Here is a 22,098-nt window from a genome sequence, read left to right as displayed (position 1 = left end):
CTACCACTGAACCACATAACCTTAGCCTCAACTCTTTTTAAAGCACCTTTTTTTTGGCGGGGGTGGGGGGGTGGGGGGGGAGGCGGGTTACCTGGGATTGAACTCAGGAGCACATGACCACTGAGCCACATCCCCAGCCCTATTTTGTATTTTATTTAGAGATAGGATCTCATTGAGTTGCTTAGCATCTTGCCTTTAGTGAGGCTGGCTTTGAACTCGGGATCCTTCTGCCTCAGCCTCCTGAGCCACTGGGATTACAAGTGTGTGCTACTGCGTCTGGCTTTTTATTTTTTTCAAACTGGCATCTCACTATGTTGCCCAGACTGGTCTCCTACTTAGGGGCTTAAGTGATCCACCAACCTCAGTAACCCAAGTAGTTGGGACAATAGGTACACACCATTTGCTCTGTTGGTAGTTGAACCAAGAACCTCATGCATCTCATGCAAGTGCTCTGCCACTGAGGTACATCCTCTAGTCCTGGTTGTGAACATCTTTGAAAGTGGGAATAGGCCTTTTTATCCTCTGTCACAGAATAATAACTTTAAAAAATGTACCTGGGGGCTGGGGATTTAGCTCAGTTGGTAGAGTGTTTACCTTGCATGCACAAGGCCATGGGTTTAATCCCCAGCACCACATACACACACACACACACACACACACACACACACACACAAACACACACAAAATGTATCTTGAAGGAATGACTTATGTGATCTCTGCTTGAAAAATCCCATATATTGCACTGAAATTGTGAGATTTTTTTAATCTTTATTTTGTTTATTTAATGTGGTGCTGAGGATCCAACCCAATGCCTCATGCATGCAAGGCAAGTGCTCTACCACTGAGCTACAACCCCAGCCCAAGATGGTTCTATTACATATAAATCATTATTAGAGTAGGAATATAGGAATGACCACTTTAATGTGAATATTTGCAGATGTGTTCTAACAAGGTTTGGAATTTGTTTGCTAGGAGGAGGCATCACCCTATACATTGGCCAACATCTGCATGAATGTCCTGATTGCTAATCTGGAAGAATTGTGTTCTGAGAAACCTGATGGAACACTGTGCTTTCCAGAGCAATGGAGTTTCCCTCAGGAAATAGCTGATCGATTCCTTGGGATGATGGTTTGTCAAGGTAATAAGGTTCCTCTATAGACTACTCTCACTCTCACAGCAATTTTTTTTTTACTATTTGAAAAGCACCTTTACATACAAATTATTTGCATTTTACTTGTGTGAAAGTTGAGTTTCAGTCTTTCTCAGATACTATGATAGAAATTGTTTTGCTTCTAAATTCATTTTGCTCTTGGCTTACCAGGTAAATGGAAAACTAAGTTGTCACTTGTCCATCTTATATTTTTCAAAATGCTTTTGCTGTAGTATCATCTCCTATTCTTTACATTATGGATATGAACCTGTGTGTGTGTGTGTGTGTGTGTGTGTGTGCGTGTGTGTGTGTGTGCGTGTGTGTGTGTGTGCGTGCGTGTGCGTGTGCGCACATGCAAGATTGATGCTGGGGATGCTGTAATATTTTTAAATTTTGAGATAAGGTTTCACTAAATTGCTGAACCTGGCCTTGAACTTGGAATCCTCCTGCCTCAGCTTTTCCAGTTGCTGAGATTACAGTTATGTGCCACTGTGCCCAGCTATTGTCCATTTCTTTCTTTTTTTTAATTTATTTTTTAGTTATAGGTGGACACAATATCTTTATTTCATTTTTATGTGGTGCTGAGGATTGAACCCAGTGCCTCACACATGGTAGGTGAGTGCTCTACCTCTGAGCCACAATCCCAGCCCCTATTGTTCATTTCTTAATCAGATTAGTATTAGTATTATTTCTCGCTGTTGAGTGTTTTGAGTTCTTTATATAGTAACACCTTTTAAGAAGCATAGTTGCAAATATTTTCTCTCATTTGGTAGATTTCTTTCCTTTGCTGAACCCAGAAGTTTTTAAGTTTGTTGTAATCCTATTTACCTCTTTTTGCTTTTTTGTTTTCTGTACTTCCAGTGTCCTGAAGCATTTCATCTAGTACTTTTTATACTTAACACTAGGGATTGAAACTTGGAAGGAACACTTTAACCACTGAACTACATCTCTACCCTAGGCCTGTTTTTTTTTTTTTTTTTTTGGTACAGGGGAACTCAGAGGGCACTTTACCACTGAGCTGTATCCCCAGCACCCCCATTCTTTTTTTAAATTTTGAAATAGGCCTTAAACTTGTGATTTGCCTGCCCAAGCCTCTTAAGGCATGTTGCCACTATGTGTGTGTGCTTTAAAGAAACCAGTTGCTTGTTCTGTAGAGTTTTATACAATCTGGATTTTGCCATTATTAACTGAGTGTGTGTGTGTGTGTGTGTGTATGTATGTATGTATATGTATATATATATACACACACATATAGTGTGTTATAGATGATTGCAATGTCTTTATTTTACTTTATGTGGTGCTGAGGATCTAACCCTGTGCCTCACACATGCTAGGTGAGTGCTCTACCTCCATCCATCCTTGTGTGCTCTGATATTGACATGTTTCTCTGATTTCTGTATTTTGTGTTAATTGGATGTTTGATCAGGTTCAGGCTATGTGTGTGTGTTTCCTTGTACTTCATTCATGGTTCTATGAAGTTTTTCTGGTTGATTGTTGCTATGATTATTATGGTCGTAGATGGATTATCATTGCAAACACCCAAAAGCAGGAGTTCTTGAGGTTAGAATTGTCGTGTTCATTTGCTGTCGTTGACTTTTCTGACTTAGTGTTTTTCTGATTTCTTCTTGTTTCCTGAGCTGTTCCATAATTAGCTTTCTGCTTATACATACCACAAGTAAGGTTTTATTTTGAATACCTTCTTTTTTATATATTTTTATTTTTTTTAGATATACATGACATTGAAAATACTTCTTACTTTGCACGCTTGGGTAATTTTCCTAGGTTTAGTTACTACTACTAATTCCCCAGAGTTCTCAGCTTAGTCCTTTATTCTGAGCTTCATAACCATGTGTCCAAATATCTCCTTGTTTCCTGTTTTCTTTTCTGGGTTGCTGAGTCGTGGTATTCTTTTAATTTTGTTCCACTCTCAGTGGCTGCTGCTTAATAAGATTTCTACTTATTTGGCTTCCCCTTAAAGGCAGTAAGGATTAAAGATTTAAAGCTCTGGCTTTAGAACCAGACTACCTGGGTATACATACTTTCTTGACTGCAGCCATGCCACACTTAACAATGGGCACATATTCTAAAAGAGATCTGCCAGATGGGTGGTACCTACTAGTAATACCAGCGATTCAGGAGGCTGAGGCAGGAGAATTGCAAGTTTGAGCCAGCCTTGGAAACATAGTGAGCCCCTGTCTCAAAATGAAAAATAGGTAGGGCTAGAGATGTAGCTCAGTGGTAGAGTGCCCTTAAATTCAATCCCCAGTACCAAACAAACAAACTGTGTGAACATCATAATTTACTTACACAAACATAGATAGATGGTAAAGCCTGTTGCTTCTAGGATATACACCCATATATCATGTTACCCAATTGAGTGCTATAAGCAATTGTGACATAATGGTAAATATTTGTATATTTAAACATAGAAAGATGCAGAGAAATTATTAGGTAAAGCAGGGAGGCACACTTGTAGTTCCAGCTGCTCAGGAGGATTGTTTGCGCCTTGGAGTTTGAGAGGGCAAATCCAAGGCCAGCCTGGGCAACTTAGCAAGATGTACCTCAAAAAAAAGATGGATGGAAGGCTTAGTGTTCCATCCCCAGTACTGGGGGAGGGGGGAAGTGATCAGTAAGCAAAGAGTTATTTACATTTATATGTCACTTACATACCTGTTTGGTTTCATTTTTCATTTCTATAAATAAGGTTACTATAAATATCACTTTGGTCTCTGGAGTCCAGCTTACCACATATGCTTCAGTTTCCTCATCTATATAATAATAGTAGTAGTAGTTCCTGTATATGTTAGTGCAAGAGTGAGATAATCTTGTTAAAGAATTTAGAACAATGCCTGGCACAGAGTGAGTGGTAAATGTAGTCTTTATTATTCTTAGCATCTGTCCGTCTGTTCATTCCACATTGCATCCTGGAAAGACATGAGATCTCATTGTCATTACAAGCTAGCTCTGCTTCTCTTATAGGCAAGCTGACTGATAGAACAGCAAGTATTTTCCAAGGCAACCAAATGAACCTGAAGATGGTAAATATCCAGAAAGCTAAAATCTCTGCAGCTGCCTTCATAAAAGCCTTCTGCCATCATAAGCTTGTTGAAGTAGATGCCACTGCAGTGCACTCTGACCTTCCAATCCCGGATATCTTAAGTGGACTCTGCAGCAATAGCTGGATCCAGCAAAATCTCCGGTGTCTCCTATTAGACTCTACAAGCATTCCCAAAGATTCAAAACGGCTGTCCTTTGGTCAGCTCACTGGACTTTGTATTTTAAGTGTTTTCAACGTTTGCTTTCATACTGAAGATCTGGCTAATGTTTCTCAGTTACCAAACCTGGAAAACTTGGACATCTCCAATACTCTGGTCACGAACATCTCTGCACTCCTTAACTGTAAGGATCGACTCAAGTTTCTCACAATGCACTACCTGAAATGCCTGACCATGACCAAACCACAAATTCTTGGAGTCATCAGAGAACTTGAATATCTGCGTCACCTTGATATTTCCAATCACAGGCAACTCAAATCAGACTTAGCTTTTCATTTGTTACAGCAGGACGATATCCTGCCAAATGTTGTGTCCCTGGATATTTCTGGCGGCAGTTGTATCACTGATGGAGCTGTAGAGCGATTTATACAGCAGCGACCTGAAATGCAATTTGTTGGGCTCTTGGCTACAGATGCTGGTTATTCTGACTTCTTTACTACAAAGCAAGGCTTGAGGGTTTGTTCATTAAAATAAGTTTTGTTTCATTTGTTCAGAACATTGTTAAGTTCTTGCTGTTCACCAGAATGTGTACTTGGTGTTAGTTGCAAAAGCAACAACAACAAAAAATCTTTAAGATTTAACAGTTAATAATTATTGTGCACCCACTATGTGATAGGTTGTGATATAGTGGGTGCACAATAATTATTAACTGTTAAATTAAAATACAGTTACATTAAGATATACAATTCCTGCTTCCATGTCTCCCAGTCTAGCTTGATAATAATTATAGCCATTATCGATTACCTCCTATGTGGCCGTGTTGTGCTTGCCCATTGTTTTCTTTTTTTTTTTTTTTAATAATTTTAAATTTATTCTTTAGTTTTCAGCGGACACAACATCTTTGTTTGTATGTGGTGCTGAGGATCGAACCTTGGCCACATGCATGCCACTACAGCTTGAGCCACATTCCCAGCCCCCATTGTTTTCTTCTTTAGTCCTCCCATTTTACAGATGAGGAAAGGGAAGCTCAGAGAGATTTAGCTACTTACCATCATGGAATGAACCATTCAATTTTAAAGCTGGTACCTGCATCCAAATCCAAATCTTTGTGACTCTTAAAACTTATGCTCTTTACCTCTCTTAAGAACTGAGGAGGGTTCTGGGGTTGTGGCTCAGTGGTAGAGTACTTGCCTTGCATATATGAGGCACTGGGTTCCATCCTCAGCACCACATAAAAATAAATAAATAAAGATGTGTTCATCACATCTTTTTAAAGAACTGAGGATAGCCAGGCTTGGTGGGACACACCTGTAATAGTGCTAGGCATATTGATCATCTGCCTCTCAACTACACTCAGTAGTGTGTGTGTGTGTGTGTGTGTGTGTGTGTGTTTGGAGGGCGATGTTCTAGGGATTGAACCCAGGGTTGCTGTTCCTCTGAGCTACACACTCAGCCTTTTTAATTTTTGTTTTGAGACAGGATTTTACTAACTGGTCCAGGCTGGCATCAAACTTGTATTCCTCCTACCTCAGCCTCCCAAATAGCTAGGATTATAGGTATGTGCCACCAGGCCTGGCTCCTAGCAATACCAAAAAGAAATGTTTTGAGCATTGCCAGAATAAGTTTATAACTTTGGGCTGGGAATTGAACCCAGGGCCTTGCACATGCCAGGTGAGCACTCTACAACTGAGCTGTATCCTCAGCCCATGGTGTCATTTTTTCTTTTTCTTTTCTTTTTTTTCTGTTGTAGTTGGATACAATACCTTTATTTTATTTATTTATTTTTATGTGGTGCTGAGGATTGAACTCAGAGCCTTACACATGCTAGGCGAGTGCTCTGCCACTCAGCCCCAGGCCCAGTCCCTCTTTCTTTTCTTCTTTTTAACAGTGTAACTTTCTTTCTTTCTTTTTTTTATTACTATTTTTTTTAGATGTTGATGGACCTTTATTTATATGTGGTATGGAAATTCGAACTCAGTGCCTCATACGTTAGGCAAGTGTTCTACCACTGAGTCACAAGTCCAGCCCACCCATGGTGTTATTTTGAAAAGCAATATATATATATATTTGTCATGTATGACAATAGAATGCACTTTTTGTTTTTTGGTACCAGGGATTAAACCCAGGGGCACTTGGCCACTGAGCCCCATCCACAGCCCTATTTTGTATTTTATTTAGAGACAGGGTCTCACTGAGTTGCTTAGCACTTTGCCATTGCTGAGGCTGGCTTTGAACTTGCCATTCTCCTGTTTCAGCCTACCCAACCGCTGGGATTATAGGAGTGTGCCACTGTGCCCAGTTTAGAATGCACTTTGATACATCATATATAATGGAGTATAATTTCTCATTATTCTAGTTATACATGTTGTAGAATCCCACCAGTCATATAGTTATTTGTGTACATAGGTAATAATTTTGTCTGATTCATTCTACTATCCTTCCTACCCCCATTCCCCTTCCCCTCCCTTCACTCCCCTCTAACTAATATAAAGTAACTATTCTTCTCTAGCCTCTCCCCACTGCCCCCTCCCCCCATCATGAACTAGCATCCACACATCAGAGAAAACATTTGGCCTTTGGTTTTTTGGGGGATTGGCTTATTTTGTGAAAAGCAAAATATATTTAAATGTATATGTTCAGAAGTGTATTGTGTGTGTGTGATGTTGGTGATTGAACCCAGGAGAGCTCTACTACTGAGCTATATCTATATCCTCTTTTCATTTTTTTAAATCTTGAGACAAGGTCTCACTAGGATGCCCAAGCCGGTCTTGAATTTGTAATGCTGTTGCCTCAGCCTCCCAAGTAGCTGGGATTACAGGCCTGCACCACCTTGTCTGGCTGTGTAAAAGTATTTTGTAGAGTCACTAACTATGTTCACATTTTCTTCTTTAGGTGTTGTGCCTGGGATGAACATGTGTACATACTATACAAGAGTTTGACCAGTGAGATACACCCTGAGCCTCAACCGCTGAGATACACCCTGAGTCCCCTAGGTCTTTTCTATCTAGACTGTTTTCTAGGATGGTAGTTTCAAGTATTTTTTCATTTTTCCTACAGAAACTTGTATAGGTTTGATATTCTTTCATTTTATTCCGTAATGATTCTCTAGATCTTTTTCTGCTTTCTGTTTTTACTTGTTTTGACTGGGAATGTAGCTCAGTGGTATGGTGCTAGCCTAGCATTCATGAGGCCCTGGGTTGGATCCTGGGCACTGCATAGGATACAACTGTTTGGGCTGGATACATTTGATGCATACCTCTAGAGGCCAAGGCAGGAGGATTGCAAGTTTTAGGCCAGCTTCTGCAACTTAGTGAGACCCTGACACAAAATGAAAAGAGGTATAACTCAGTTGGTAAATTGTCCTTAGGCTCAATTCTCAGTGTTGGAGTGGGGGTGAGGTGGGGAAGAAATCAATTTTCCTGCTATATTCTTCTTACTTACTTAATTTTTTTTGAGGAGAGGTACTCGGAATTTAATCCAGGGGTATTTAACCACTGAACCACATTCCCAGCCCTTTTTTTAGACAGTATGTCACAAAGTTGCTTAGGGCCTTGCTAAATTGCTGAGGCTAGGCTCAGAATTCGTAATCTTCCTGCCTCAGCTTCCCAGATTTCTGGGATTAGAGGCAAGCAGCACCATGCTATTCCCCATACTAATATATATATATATTATATATATATATATTTTTAAATTAACTCTATTCTTCCTTGTGTACCCTGTAACTTAGTCTTTCTATTTGGTAAAATTTTATCTTTTTCTTTGCACAATTTAATAAACCCTTGCTTTAGCTCCTTGATATTAATGATTTGTTTTGGCACTGGAGATTGAACCCAGGAGTGCTTTACCACTGAGCTACATTCCCAGACAGTTTTATTTTTTATTTTGAGACAGAGTCTCTCTAAGTTTCTGAGGCTGACCTTTAACTTTTGGACCTTCTGCCTCAGTCTCCTAAGTCATTGGGATTATAGGTGGATGCCACTGTGCCTGGATATATATTTTTTTTCATATACCAAAATGTGTGTTAAGAATATTAAGTTTGAGGGTTGGAGTTGTGGCTCAGTGATAGAGAACTTGCCTTGCACGCATGAGGCCCTGGGTTCTATCCTCAGCACCACATAAAATAATAATAATAAAAAATAAAGATATTGTGTCCATCTACAACTGAAAAAAAAGCATATTAAGTTTGGAGTGCTGTGCTATGGTATAATTGTCTTCTGATTTATTTTTCAATTATGGAAAGATTTTTTTTTAGCCAAAATATGTAGGTTTTCATTTTTCTGACATTCTCAAAAATGTTTCATATGGAATTGGTTTTAATCTTTTTATTTTCTGGCATTTGGTTGATCAGGTTCCTAATTTAAAAGCAGTCTCTTGTCAGTTTAGTGGAGTGAGATCATCCAATGGGTGAGGATGTTATTTGTCATGGTAGAATGGTGAAGGTTTTCTTTTTCTTTTGCATGATCCTTAATCTCCCTCTCCCATTTCCTTCTTTTTTCCCCTCACTACCCATAATGCTGTAAACTGTGTCATGTCTAGTTTGTTTAAATTCTTTGTTGATTTTATAGTTTGAAGAGATGATATGAGGGTGTTGGGAGTAGGGGTGGTTTGGAGTCAGGTGAATGCCATTATTTTCCAGATCCAAAGTCTTCATATTGACTGTTTAAAATGTGTTCTTCAGGGATAGCATGGAAGAATTATGATACTATATAAATAAGAAAGAAATGCTACTCAAAAAAATTAAGATCAATTCCTTTTTCTTTTTCTATTTTATGTTGCTTGGGATTGAATATAGGGCCTCACACATGGTAGGCAAATGCTCTACCAACTGAACTATATCCTTAGTCTTTTTGTATTATTTTACATGACCATTTTTCTATTTTTTTGTCTAATTCTTTTTTTTTTTTTTTTTTAAAGGTGTGGTGGTACATGCCTTTATTTTTTATTTCTTAAGATAGAGAGAGGAGAGAGAGAGAGAGAATGAGAGAGAATTTTTTAATATTTATTTTTTAGTTTTCGGCGGACACAACATCTTTGTTTGTATGTGGTGCTGAGGATGGAACCCGGGGCACACGCATGCCAGGCAAGCGCGCTACCGCTTGAGCCACATCCCCAGCCCCATAATTCTATAGGATTATTTGAGAAACATTATATGCATTCATTATTTTTGGTTGTTAAAAATATTACACATAGGGCTGGGGATATGGCTCAAGCGGTAGCGCGCTCGCCTGGCATGCGTGCGGACCGGGTTCGAGCCTCAGCACCACATGCAAACAAAGATGTTGTGTCCGCCAAAAACTGAAAAATAAATGTTGAAATTATCTCTCTTTAAAAAAAAAAATATTACACATAACTTGGGGCTGGGGATGTGGCTCAAGCGGTAGCGCGCTTGCCTGGCGTGTGTGCGGCCGGATTCGATCCTCAGCACCACATACAAACAAAGTGTTGTGTCCGCCGATAACTAAAAAAATAAAATATTAAAATTCAAAAAAAAAAAAAACAAAAAACACAAAGATGTTGGGTCCGCCGAAAATTGAAAAATAAATATTAAAAAATTCTCTCTCCCTCTCTTAAAAAATAAAATAAAATATAACTCTTCAATTAATTATAATCTAGCTTTCAATAATTTAACATTAAAAAAATAACTCATTATATTAGTTGAGTATTTTTCTCTTGTTTTGCATTACTGAGGATTGTACTCAGTTGAAGTATCAATTGTAATATAGTTATAGGGAGATGGTATTTAATTTTGATTTCTCCAGTTTACTGCTTTGTTAAATTACCAGCATACTTTACCTCTCTGATTAAATGAGAACAACTTTGTAAACCACCTGGAATATATCATTGAACAGCTCTTAATATTGTTTCAAACATTGGAAGCTTGGGCATGACTGGTAAAACTTATTAGTAATGTGCTTCTTTTTCAGGTTGCTGGAGGAGCCAGTATGGGTCAGATTTCCGAAGCACTGAGCCGATATGGGAACAGGTCATGTTTTATGAAGGAAGCTCTTTATAGGCTCTTTACAGAGACATTTTCAATGCATGTACACATGCCTGCTGTTTTAAAGGTAACTATACCCTAGAAAGGAAGTTTTTTTCAGATTACTTGGTTCAATTAGATAAGTAATTGTATGTTTGATTTCTTTCCAGAAATGAGTGCTCCCTCCATATCTACCTCAGCATCACTTATTTGTATGTCTTTGATGGGGCTTTTTTTAGTTTCATGTTGTTGGAATCCCTCACAGTGTTTGCCCGTGTGCACTGTTGCTCTTAGAAGGCTTTACACTAAAGAATAAGATATAAGTCTGGTTCATATTTGTGTTCTCTGAAATGCCTATTGGAATACCTTGATTGGAGTGAGGCCCAAGGAAAGATTGTGAAATTAGTTTTAGGTGTGAGGAAATGGGAGGTCCAGAGAAAGGAGTTGACTTGTCCAAAGTCACATAGAAAGTTAATGACTGCCTTTTAATTAGAGAGTATTGATGTAATACCTTAATGTTCTAAAGAGTAAATGCTGAGGATAAGGAATATCTGTTACTGTTATGATAAAGAGCAAATATTTTGCCAACCAGAACAAGCACAAGGCAGTAAAAAGAATGTTGATGTTGTTCTATACTCTCAAACCATGTTTATCTTCAGCTTGTGGCTGTAGGAATGAGGAATCATCCAATGGATTTACCAGTGCAATTCACAGCTAGTGCTTGTGCCCTCAACTTAACACGCCAGGGTCTGGCCCAGGGAATGCCTGTTCGCCTGTTGTCAGAAGTCACTTGTCTACTTTTCAAGGCTCTGAAAAATTTCCCCCATTACCAACAGGTAATTTTGATTGAAATTTTAATTGTGCTTTTTATGATTAGGGCAAATACTTTACTCTCACCAGGTGCCCACACTGACAAGATGAGCTGGGTTCAGAAGAGCTGGCTGCAACATTAAACTAGGAAAACAGTGAAGAAATCACACAACATAAGGACATGAGTTTCTCAGATCTAGGGTGGGACTGATCCGCCACCTTAAGGGTCAGCTTCCACACTGGACAGCGCTGGAAAGAGTGCACACCCAGACACACACACACACAAAGGAGCTTCAGTGGAATGTTCTTCACCAAATAAGGCAGGGGATAATATTTCAGAGGTGGAGTCTTATTTTGCGATGTCTTATGTTCAGCAGGTTGATTGACATCTTGGCAAATCACACCCATCTCAGGTGCTGTGTGTGATCACAGGCTGATCAAGAGGAAAGGTGCACTTATCGCACAGCCCAGTCAGCACGTAATGCCAGACCTGTCCCTTCAAAATATCGCTCCAATGAGCGTAGCTCACACACACAGCCCATAGATGACTTGCAAAAAATACAAATGTGTATTTTTTAGTTCTGGTTTTTCATTGTATCAGAGAGAGAGAGAAAGAGGGGAAGAGAGGGAAGGAGAGAGACAAAATAGATAAGGAATATATGATGTTTGGTATAGAAAAATAGGAAATACAGATAAGCAATGAGGTTAAAATTTTTTAAAAATGCATGCCTGTAATATCAGCTACTCTGGAGACTGAAGCAAGAGGATTGCAATTTTGAGGCCAGCCTGAACAGCTTAGTGAGACTGTCTCAAAATAAAAAATAAAAGGGTTGGGGGCATATAGCTCAATGTCAGAGTGCTTGACTAGCAGACAAGATTCTGGGTTCAATTTCCAGAACCTCAATAATTTTGTGGTGTGTGTGTGTGGATTGAATCCAGTGGTGCTTTACCATTGAGTACATCTACAGCCATTATTATTATTATTATTATTTAATTTTAGGACAGTTTTTTGCTAAGTTTCCAGGCTAACCTTGAACTTGTACTCTATCTCAGCCTCCCAAATTGATGGGATTACAGGTGTGCACCATTGGTATCCAGCTACAATACTCTTAGTTACCTGGGAAATTCAATTTAAAGCTACAGTGAGATACTGGTACTCCTTCTAGAAACTACTGCATACCCCTTAGACTGGCCAATAACTAGAAGGCATCAAGTGTTGGCAGGGTATGAAACAATTGAAATTCTCATTTGGTTGTAAGAATGTGAAATGATACAACTACCAGTTCAACTGTTTGGTAATTCCTTTAAAAATGAAATATACACTTTTTATTCTACCCAGTTATTCTCACCTACGTGTTTAGCAAAGAGAATAAAATTATATGTCTATATAAACGTTTATATAGGAATGTTCATAGTACCTTGTTCATAATTACTAAAAAAAATTGGGTGAGTAAATAAATTGTGGTATATTGGTATAAGGAAATACTGTTTGGCACAGAAAGAAATGAAGTTCTGATACATGCAACAGGGATGAATCTCAAAAACATTTGCCAGGCAAAATATTCTAAGAGTAGATACTGTATGATTCCATTTGTGAAACCTTAAAAGAAAAACACATAACTGTAATTTTCTGGGGTTGAGGCTGCCAGGATGGGGGCATAGTAGAACTCTTTGGGGATGATAGAAATGTTTTTTCTTGATTTGTGGTGGTGATGGTTACACAGGTGAATACATAAGTCAGATCTAAATGAGTCTTTATGATAGGAATTGAGAGAGGGATATAGATATAATTTTCTTTTTTTTGGTATTGGGGATTGAATCCAGGGGTGTTTTGCCACTGAACTACATTCCCAGCCCTTTTTATGTTTTTATTTTGAGAGAGGGTCTTGCTAAATTGCTTAAGGCCTTAAACTTTTGGTCTTCCTGTCTCAGCCTCTTGACTTTCTAGCATGACAGACATCTGCTACTGTGCCTGTCCCAGTGGGAGTTGATATTTTAAAATATAATAAGGAAGGTGATCTTTCTCATTTAAGAAATCTGTATTTTCACCTGTTCTTGAAAAGTTAAAAGATCTGGCTCAATTAGTCTTCATTCCTGCATGGCAGTCATCAGTTAGTTGTAGGTTTAAAGGAAAAACTTGAAGAGAACTAGGTACAGCAGTGAGCTCCCAATAAGAAAAGCTCATTTTAGCACCATCCAAATGTTTGAAACCTATATTTAGAATGGTGTATTACATTTACTCACAATTATTTTCTTTTTTTACTCAAAAGTTACAGAAGAATTGTCTTCTTTCCTTAACCAATTCCAGGATTCTTGTGGATGTTCCGTTTGACAGGCAAGTATAAATAGAAGTTGGTCATCTGATTAGGGTGCTGGCCAGTGTTCCTCTGAGCACTGTTGGCATTTGATTATTAGTTTGGCCAAGGCCTGATTAAGGCTCAGACACGGTGTTTGTGCAGAAGGCTGTTTTGAGCCTAACACACAGTAGTGATCGGTGGTACTGTATTTGTAAATGTTCTCTCCCAAAGTGATTCCAGGACCAGGCAGTGGGTAAAATAATGAGCTCCAAAGAATCAAATGTACTTGGACTCAAGTTCTAGCCCTTCCATTGTCTCTGCATGTTTCCTCTGTTTGTAAAATAGTAACTCTTTTGAGGATTTGATATGATAATGTTTATAAATTATCTGTCACAGTACATAGTTTAAGAGGTATTGGCCATATGAAGAATCTTAGTCATTTATTTTGTTATTGATTATTTAATAATAATTTAAAAAATCATTATCATCCTAGATGTTATAGAGGGATTCTTGGGATTCTTGTCAAAGCCTTTGTGATCTTCCAGATTCACGAGTTTAAAGCATTTAGATTATTTAACGGAAGAAAGCAGAAAAATTAAGCACAGGCTGATACAAGCTTTTTGCTGAGGCTGGCTTTGAATTTGTGATCCTCTTGCCTCAGCCTCACGAGAATCTGGGATTACAGGAATGCACCACCATGCCCAGCCATTTATTAAAATCTTTTATGTCCTTAAGAAGTATGTGGGAGTTCTCTTCGCATGGTGTTGTATATTAACATTTACAGCTTTAAATTGCTGTCTTCAGTGGCTACTTCGGTGTTTGATATCAATGCAGTCTGTAATTTGTGGGTGAAGGGTTATGGATAGTAAGTTAGCTGTGGTGTTTTGGCACTGTCCACAATTCAGATTACAAATTACTTCCTCTTTGGAAACTCTTTAGACTCATCATAGTAGAAACTAAATGCTAAAAAGTTTTTTTGCTAGACATAGTTGCACAGGGCTATAAACCCAGCTACTTGGGAGGCTTAGGCAGGAGGATCACAAGTTCAAGGCCAGCCTAGGCAACTTAGTGAGGCTCCATGTCATAATAGAAAATGAAAAGGGCTGGGGATGTAGCTCAGTAATAGAGCATTTGCCTACTACTATGTGAGATCCTGGGTTCAGTTCCCAGAAAGGATAAAAATAAATCCCCAGAAATAAATAGAAATAAAAAAAGGTTTCTTTGGATCTGCTTATCCAGTGTTCTGGTTTTTTTTTTTTTAATATGTTTCATCATTATTTTTAGAATCTTTTTTTTTTTTAAAGAGAGACTGAGAGAGGGGGAGAGAGAGAGGATTTTAATATTTATTTTTTAGTTATCGGCGGACACAACATCTTTGTTGGTATGTGGTGCTGAGGATCAAACCCGGGCCGCACGCATGCCAGGCAAGCGCGCTACCGCTTGAGCCACATCCCCAGCCCCCAGTGTTCTGTTTTTTAAAAGAATGTTTTAGTTGTAGATGAACACAATATCTTTATTTATTTATGTTTTTATATGGTGCTGAGGATCGAACCCAATGCCTCACATGTTTGTGTGAGGCAAGCTCTACCACTGAGCCCCAGCCCCAGTGTTGTATTTTTATTCTTTTTCTCTGGCTCTTTTTATTACCCCTTGGTTCTGAGGATTGAATCCAGGGCTGCTGCTTTCATGCTCCTTTGATCTGCACCCCATGCGTACTCATTCTGTTTGTATACTCTCCTGTTCCATCTTATCTCCTAAATGCTCATTTTCATAGTTGAGGCTTTATAAGTTCAAAACTATTTTTGTTACAGGATTTGTTGGGGGAGGCTGAGTGATTTGCCATGTACAGTTTCACAAACTATGTAATATTGAGAAAAATAAACACTTCTTTTCAGGTCTGATGCTGCCAAGTTTGTTATGAAATGGCTCTGTAGGCATGAGAACCCCAAAATGCAAACTATGGCAGTGAGCATCACCTCTATTCTAGCACTGCAGGTATGTGACATTTAGGTCAAGATCATGCTCTTCCTCCTCATACAGCTTGGATACTTCACTTTTTGCTTTTTACTTGCCTTTAGCTATCACCAGAGCAAATCGCACAACTCCAAGAAGAGCTCTTCATGGCAGTTAAGGTGGGTTGAGTTGATTTTCATTTAACTTTTGTAAAAATGCAGGTATTTTGTGAATGCAGCTTAAAAAATTAAATAGGTCTAAAGGCCCCATTACAAATAAATTGTAGGCTGGGTATATAGCTCAGTTGTTAGAGTGCTTGCCATGCATGTACAAGGCCCTGGGTTCAATTCTCAGCACCACAGAAAAGAAAAGAAATTGTAAAACTTGTTCCCCAAGAGAAATTTCTATTCTTATAGCTATTTATTTACTTCTACTTCTCAAAATATAATGCTTAACTGCAGTTTCTTGATTTTGCAGTTTTAGATATTTATTTTGTTACTATAATAAATAAAAATTTAGTTCTCCTACACATATTTATACAGATTAATTATTTCTGCAGTTCCCAACAAGTTTATAGCACAATTAAATCTGTAATCAGTATTTACATTAGGATTATGTAAACATTGCTCATTCAAAACATTTTGCGTCATTTTATTCTGCACTGTTTTTTTTTTTTTTTGGTACTGGGGATTAAACTCATGGGTACTGAACCACTGAGGCACATCCCCAGCCCTATTATGTATTTTATTTAGATACATTTCTTATTTTATGCCTTTTGCATTGCCGTTATCTGTGGATACTTCAGTGTTTGATATCCAACCAATACATTTTTCCATTTATTGATGCATGTTTATAATAGTGATAAAGTCAAGGATAAAAACTTTCTTTTGGGCCTGTTCATTTCTGAGGTGCTTGAGTTGTCAAGAAGGTGATTTGACTGCCGGGAGTGTGGCTTAGTGGTAGAGTGCTTGCCTTGCACATAGGAGGCACAGGGTTCAATCCTCAGCACTGCATAAAATAAAATAAAGGTATTGTGTTCATCTACAACTAAAAAAAAAGAAGGTGTTTTGAAGCCAGGTGCAGTGGTGCATGTCTGTAATCCCACTGGCTCAGGAAGCTGAGACAGGAGGATCATGATTTCAAAGCCAGCCTCACTAATAGCAAGGCACTAAGCAACTCAGTGAGACCCTGTCTTTAAATAAAATAGGGCTGGGGATGTGGCTCAGTGGTTTTGAGTGCCCCTGAGTTCAATCCCTGGTACCCCCCAAAAAACCAAAAAAACAAGAAGATGGTTTGAGTTCTGGGCTGCAGCTCATAGTGGTGGTTAGGGGTAGAGAAATTATTTTATTCATCAGTTGTGGATTGGATGGGATTACCTAGAAAGAATATGGAGTGTACATAGAGAAAAGAAAAGGATATACAGAAGTTCATTGGAAAATTAGGAGAAACCAAAAAGGAGTTTGAGAAGGAGCATCCAGAATGTGCTAGGAAACAGGAGAGAGAAGTGTCTTAGAATCCAAGAGGAAATATTCAAGAAAACTCAGGCAGTTGTGTCAGATCTAACTGAGTAGTTGAGTGACATGACAATGGAATTGACTCTTGAATTTGGCTTGATGAGAGTCATGAGACATCTTGGTAGGTCCTGTTTTCGGAGAATGCTGGGCCAAACAACTTGAATGATGAACAGAGAAATGGAGAACACTTTTTTATGTTGATTTCAATGAGAAGGAAAGAGACTGGTACTATGTAGAGTCAGTAGTAATTTTTTTGTAAAATAGATATTTTGTAAAATATTAAGATATTTTGTGCCTATGAAAAAGGGAAAAATTGCCCTAAACAAGACAACTTTTTAAAAAAATTTTAAGGGGCTGGGGTTATAGCTCAGTGGTAGAGCGGTTGCCTCACACTTGTGAGGCTTTTGGTTCAATCCTCAGCACCACATAAATTATAAATAAATAAATAAATGAAATAAAGATATAAAAAAATTAAGACAGGGTTTCTAAGTTACTGAGGGTGGGATCTCACTTAGTTGCTGTGGCTAGCCTCTAATTTTCTATCCTGCTGCTCTATTCTCCCAAATTCCCTGGCTTGTGCCTTGGCACCCCATTGAGAAAATAATTTTGACACCAAATCCATGAGTTTGCAGGAATAAGATTTAGAGCAGATGTAAAGATGTTGGCTTTAGTGGAGTAGGAGAGAAAGCAGAGTACATTGATGCAAGTGTAAACATGCCAGTTTAGAAGAGTGACTTTGAAAGATGATATGAGCTGGGCCTGATGGCATATACCTATAAACCCAGATTCTTGAGAGATTGAGGCAGAGAAATTGCAAGTTTGAGGCCATCCTTGACAATATAGTGAGAGTCTGTCTCCCCACACTCTCCATTTTTTAATTGGTGCATTTTAGTTGTACATAATGATGGGATTTGTTGTATTTGTACATGCATATAATATAACAATATAATTTGGCAGTATCACTCCCTAGCACTTTCCCCCTGTCTCCCTACTCCCATCCCTTGGTTGTTTTCCTCTTCTGATGTCCCTTTGATTTTAATGAGATCTGCCCCCATCTTTCTTTTCGTTTTTCCTCTCTGGCTTCTACATAGGAGAGAAAACATAGGACCCTTAACCTTCTGAGCTATACTTATTTCACTTTACTTAATAGTTTCTAGTTTCATCCATTTTTCTGCGAATGACATAATTTCATTTTTCTATATGACTTTTGTTATGAATTGTGCTGCTATAAACATGGGTGGCATGTATCACTGTAATATGATGATTTTAATTCTTCTGCAGAAATACTAAGGAGCGGTATGGCGGTTCCATGCCTAGCCTTTTGAGGAAAGACCCTGTCTTAAAATAAAAATAGGGCTGGAAATTTGGCTCAGTGGTAGAGCTCTCACCCAGTTGTGGTAGGTCCTGTGTTTGATCCTCAGCATAACCAAAAGGGAGAGATATGAAGTGATCAATCAGAGTAAAAAGATGGTAATTAAAGTCTGAGGAGGATAATTAGGAAATAACAATCTTTGAAACAAAATATAGTTGAATGCCCTTTTAAAATTTATGGGCAGATTTTGAAAGCACAGACTTTTTCAACCTTCAGAGTTTGGGGGAGGCATGAAGTGAACTGATAGTTAGGTTTAGCATTTATCCTAAAGTAGAAGTTGTAAAAATGTCTAGAAATGGTAACAGGACTGGATACAAATAGAGCAGGACTCCAAGCAACATAATGGGAGGAAGAACAGTGGATTTCCTGGAGAGACAAGTTTATTTTGTTTTCTGTTTTTTAAATGTTATTTATTTATTTAATACTGGGCCTTGCATACACTAGGCAAGTGCTATATCCCCGAGCTACATTCCCAGCCTTATTTTTTTTTAAGAGAGAGAGAAAATATCTTTTTTTTCTTTTTTTTGTAGATGGACACAACACAATGCCTTTATTTTTTGATGCTGAGAATTGAACCAGGGTCTCGCGCATGCTAGGCGAGCGCTCTACCGCTGAGCCACAATCCCAGCCCCCAGCCTTATTTTTTTAAAGTGCATATTAATTGTACAAAATAAAGTGTTTCATTGTGTTATATTCATACTTGCATATAATAATGATATTTTCTACTGGAAAGACGTTTTAGGTAGTGATAACAAGAGCTCAGGAATCAGATTTAGGCAGACAAGTCCCAACCAATTACTAGTCATATGACCTGGGATAAATCTCTGTGCTTTGACTCTTCATTTGGAAAACTGTATTAGCAATTCAAAATCAGACTTCGGTCATAGTGATACTACCTCATCAGTTATTGTGCATATGTTTCAGAGAAAGCATGTAAAGCATGGGACCATGGCTTTGCCACAGTCAAATGTTTCAGGGACAGCCTCATTTCACTGCTCCCTTTCTTCCTTGCCTTACCCTTATTCATAAGCTGTTGACTGCCTAGGTGAATATCTTCTTCCTGCTACTCTTAGCTGTCACAACTTTATTTATTTTTAAAATTTATTTTGGTACTGGGAATTGAATACAGGGGTGCTATACCACTGGGCCACACCCTCAACCCTTTTTATTTTTTGAGACGAGTTCTTGCTAAATTGCTTAGGGCTTTGCTAAATAGCCAATATTGTTCTGGAATTTGTGGTCCTCCTGTCTCTCTACCTGCCTCTGCCCAGTTGCTGGTATTATAGGAGTGCCCTAGCTTACATATTACCTATATATGAAGGTTTCCCTCTTACCCTTTATATAAAGTAAAATTTCAAGCTTTTGTGTATTTCTTTAAGAGCATTTGACAAAATACATTTTTTTAAAGATTTGGAAACTTAAAAAAAACTTTTATTTATTTATCTATTTATTTATTTATATGTTGTGCTGAGGATTGAATCCAGTGCCTCACACATGCTAGGCAAGCACTCTATCATTGAGCCACAATCCCAGCCCCATTTGGAAACTTTAAAAAAATATATTTTTCAGTTGTTGATGGTCCATTTATTTATTTATTTTTAACTCACAGTTATGGAGGCTGAAAGTCCAAATAGCATGGTGCCAGCTCTGATGAGGGCCCCCTAGCTGCATCATATGATAAATGGCATCCTAGTGGGAGCTCATGCAAAAGGGAGAGAACACATGGCAAGGCAGGATGTCTGAGAGTGGGATTATTTATTTATTTTTATGTGGGGCTGAGGATTTAACCTATTGCCTCATACATGCTAGGAAAACACTCTACCACTGAGCCACAACTCTAGCCCCCTAAAATTTTTAGTTGAGGAAAAACCAAGTTTTTTTTTTTTTTTGTCTGTCTCTGCTACCTGAATGAGTACTTGACTTACAGATGGTGTTAACTAAATGTTTTCAGTCAATAAAAGGTAGAATATCTGATATATACTTGATAATGCCCATTTTTTGTGGGGAGGGGTACCAGGGATTGAACCTAGGGGTGCTTAACCACTGAGCCACTTTTTTGTATTTTATTTAGAGACAGGGTCTGAGTTGCTTAGGGCCTTGCTAAATTGCTGAGGCTGCCTTTGAACTCATGATCCTCCTGCCTCAGCCTCCTGAGCCTCTCTACTGAGATGACTGGCAATAATGCAGTTTGTTTGTTTGTTTGTTTGTTTTTGTTTTTACCAACTAAGCATGCTTATTAAACTTTTATCCTCCTGCCCCCCCCCCCTTTTTTTTTGGTTATACTGGGGATTGAACTAGGAGGCCTCATGCATGCCAGGCAAGTGCTGTAACACTGAGCTACTACCCATCTATATTTTTGTTTTCTTAAGTTAATCACAAAAAACCATAGGAGGTAGTTAAAATATATTTTACTGAAAAAATGGATCACAAAGCTATTAAGTGATGAAACTTGGGTTTGGAACAGGGATTTGATTCTAACATCTTCTTCTTTTTTTTTTTTTTTTTTTTAAGAGAGAGAGAGAATCTTTTAATGTTTATGTTTTAGTTTTTCGGTGGACACGACATCTTTATTTTTTTAGTTGCATGTGGTACTGAGGATCGAACCCAGCACCCCATGCATGCCAGGCGAGCGTGCTACCGCTTGAGCCACATCCCCAGCCCCTAACACTCTTCTTAATTTTGCTTTTCTTGTAATGGAAGTGAGTCATTCATGAGGGCATCTAACCTCCTGTCTCTTTGTGTTTTAGGAACTTATAGCAATAGTGAAACAGAAGACTACTGAAAATTTAGATGATGTCACCCTCTTGTTTGCTTTGAAAGCACTTTGGAATCTTACAGATGAATCTCCAGCTGCCTGCAAACACTTTATTGAAAACCAAGGATTGGCAATCTACATTCAAGTTTTAGAGGTGGGAAGATGGGATTGACTTTATATGTAAAAATTCTTTTCTTCATGATAAAGTAACCTATTTATTCTTTTGACAGACTTTTTCAGAGTCTTCAGTACAAAGCAAAGTACTTGGTCTCTTGGTAAGGTGAATTGTTTTGAGTTAATTTTATTTACTTTCAGAAAATTAACATGGTTGTAGTACCTATCATGTGCTAGCAAATGTTAAAATCTGTTTACATGTATAAACTCATTTAATTTTCACATTATCCCTATAAAGTAAATAGCATTATATGTCAGCCAGTTATTGCTGTGAACAAACTGCAACTTAGTGACTTAAAACAATAGCCATTTTTTTACTTAAGAATTTGTGGATCAACAGTTTGAGTTCAGATCAGCTCTACAGTTTTTCTGTTGGTCTCCTGGGGGAAATTTATGAAGCCACAGTCATCTGGTGACTCAACTGGGACCAGATGGTCTAAGGTGGCCTGACTTTCTTGTCTGAAGTTAGGACTGGTAGTTGACTGGGCCTTGTGTCATCATGGGCTTCTTTCTGTGGTAGTTTCAGGCCAGCAATAGAGGGCCAAGTCCCATCGTACATATACTTTCCAAGTTCAGTTTACATGACACTTGTTAATGTCTCACTGACCAAAAGCAGATTCTGTGGTTAAGCTCAGATTAGACTGGCCATCCTTTCATGGAAGGTAACAGCAAAATCACTTTGCTACAGGGTGTATGCACAGTGATAGGGAAAATTGTGCTATGACTATACCACACAGTTATCATCTACATCCTAGACACAAACTCTTTGACACATGAAACTAGCATTTATCCTAAGTCACTTTAGTATAGAATCAAAATTCAAACTCGAGCTGGCTCCAGACCCTCTTGTATTAACAACCTTAACTATAATGCATCTTTGT

The 22,098-nt window shown here is 38.3% G+C and overlaps 1 protein-coding gene across 1 annotated transcript in view; it reads left to right on the top strand.

Moving 5' to 3' along the window:
* Positions 1 to 22,098, top strand: part of Zyg11a (zyg-11 family member A, cell cycle regulator) — a 39,841-nt gene that overhangs the window by 5,358 nt on the left and 12,385 nt on the right. Inside the window, exons 2-10 of the mRNA XM_076841299.2 lie at positions 973 to 1,138; positions 4,130 to 4,881; positions 10,290 to 10,430; positions 11,002 to 11,178; positions 13,423 to 13,487; positions 15,345 to 15,444; positions 15,528 to 15,581; positions 21,036 to 21,197; positions 21,274 to 21,318. Of these exons, the coding sequence (XP_076697414.2) occupies positions 973 to 1,138; positions 4,130 to 4,881; positions 10,290 to 10,430; positions 11,002 to 11,178; positions 13,423 to 13,487; positions 15,345 to 15,444; positions 15,528 to 15,581; positions 21,036 to 21,197; positions 21,274 to 21,318 (1,662 nt within the window). The remainder of the gene's footprint in view (positions 1 to 972; positions 1,139 to 4,129; positions 4,882 to 10,289; positions 10,431 to 11,001; positions 11,179 to 13,422; positions 13,488 to 15,344; positions 15,445 to 15,527; positions 15,582 to 21,035; positions 21,198 to 21,273; positions 21,319 to 22,098) is intronic.

The sequence above is a fragment of the Callospermophilus lateralis genome, chromosome 7, assembly GCF_048772815.1.
Source record: "Callospermophilus lateralis isolate mCalLat2 chromosome 7, mCalLat2.hap1, whole genome shotgun sequence".
Classification (NCBI taxonomy): domain Eukaryota; kingdom Metazoa; phylum Chordata; class Mammalia; order Rodentia; family Sciuridae; genus Callospermophilus; species Callospermophilus lateralis.
This window is presented reverse-complemented; position numbering and strand designations above follow the sequence as displayed.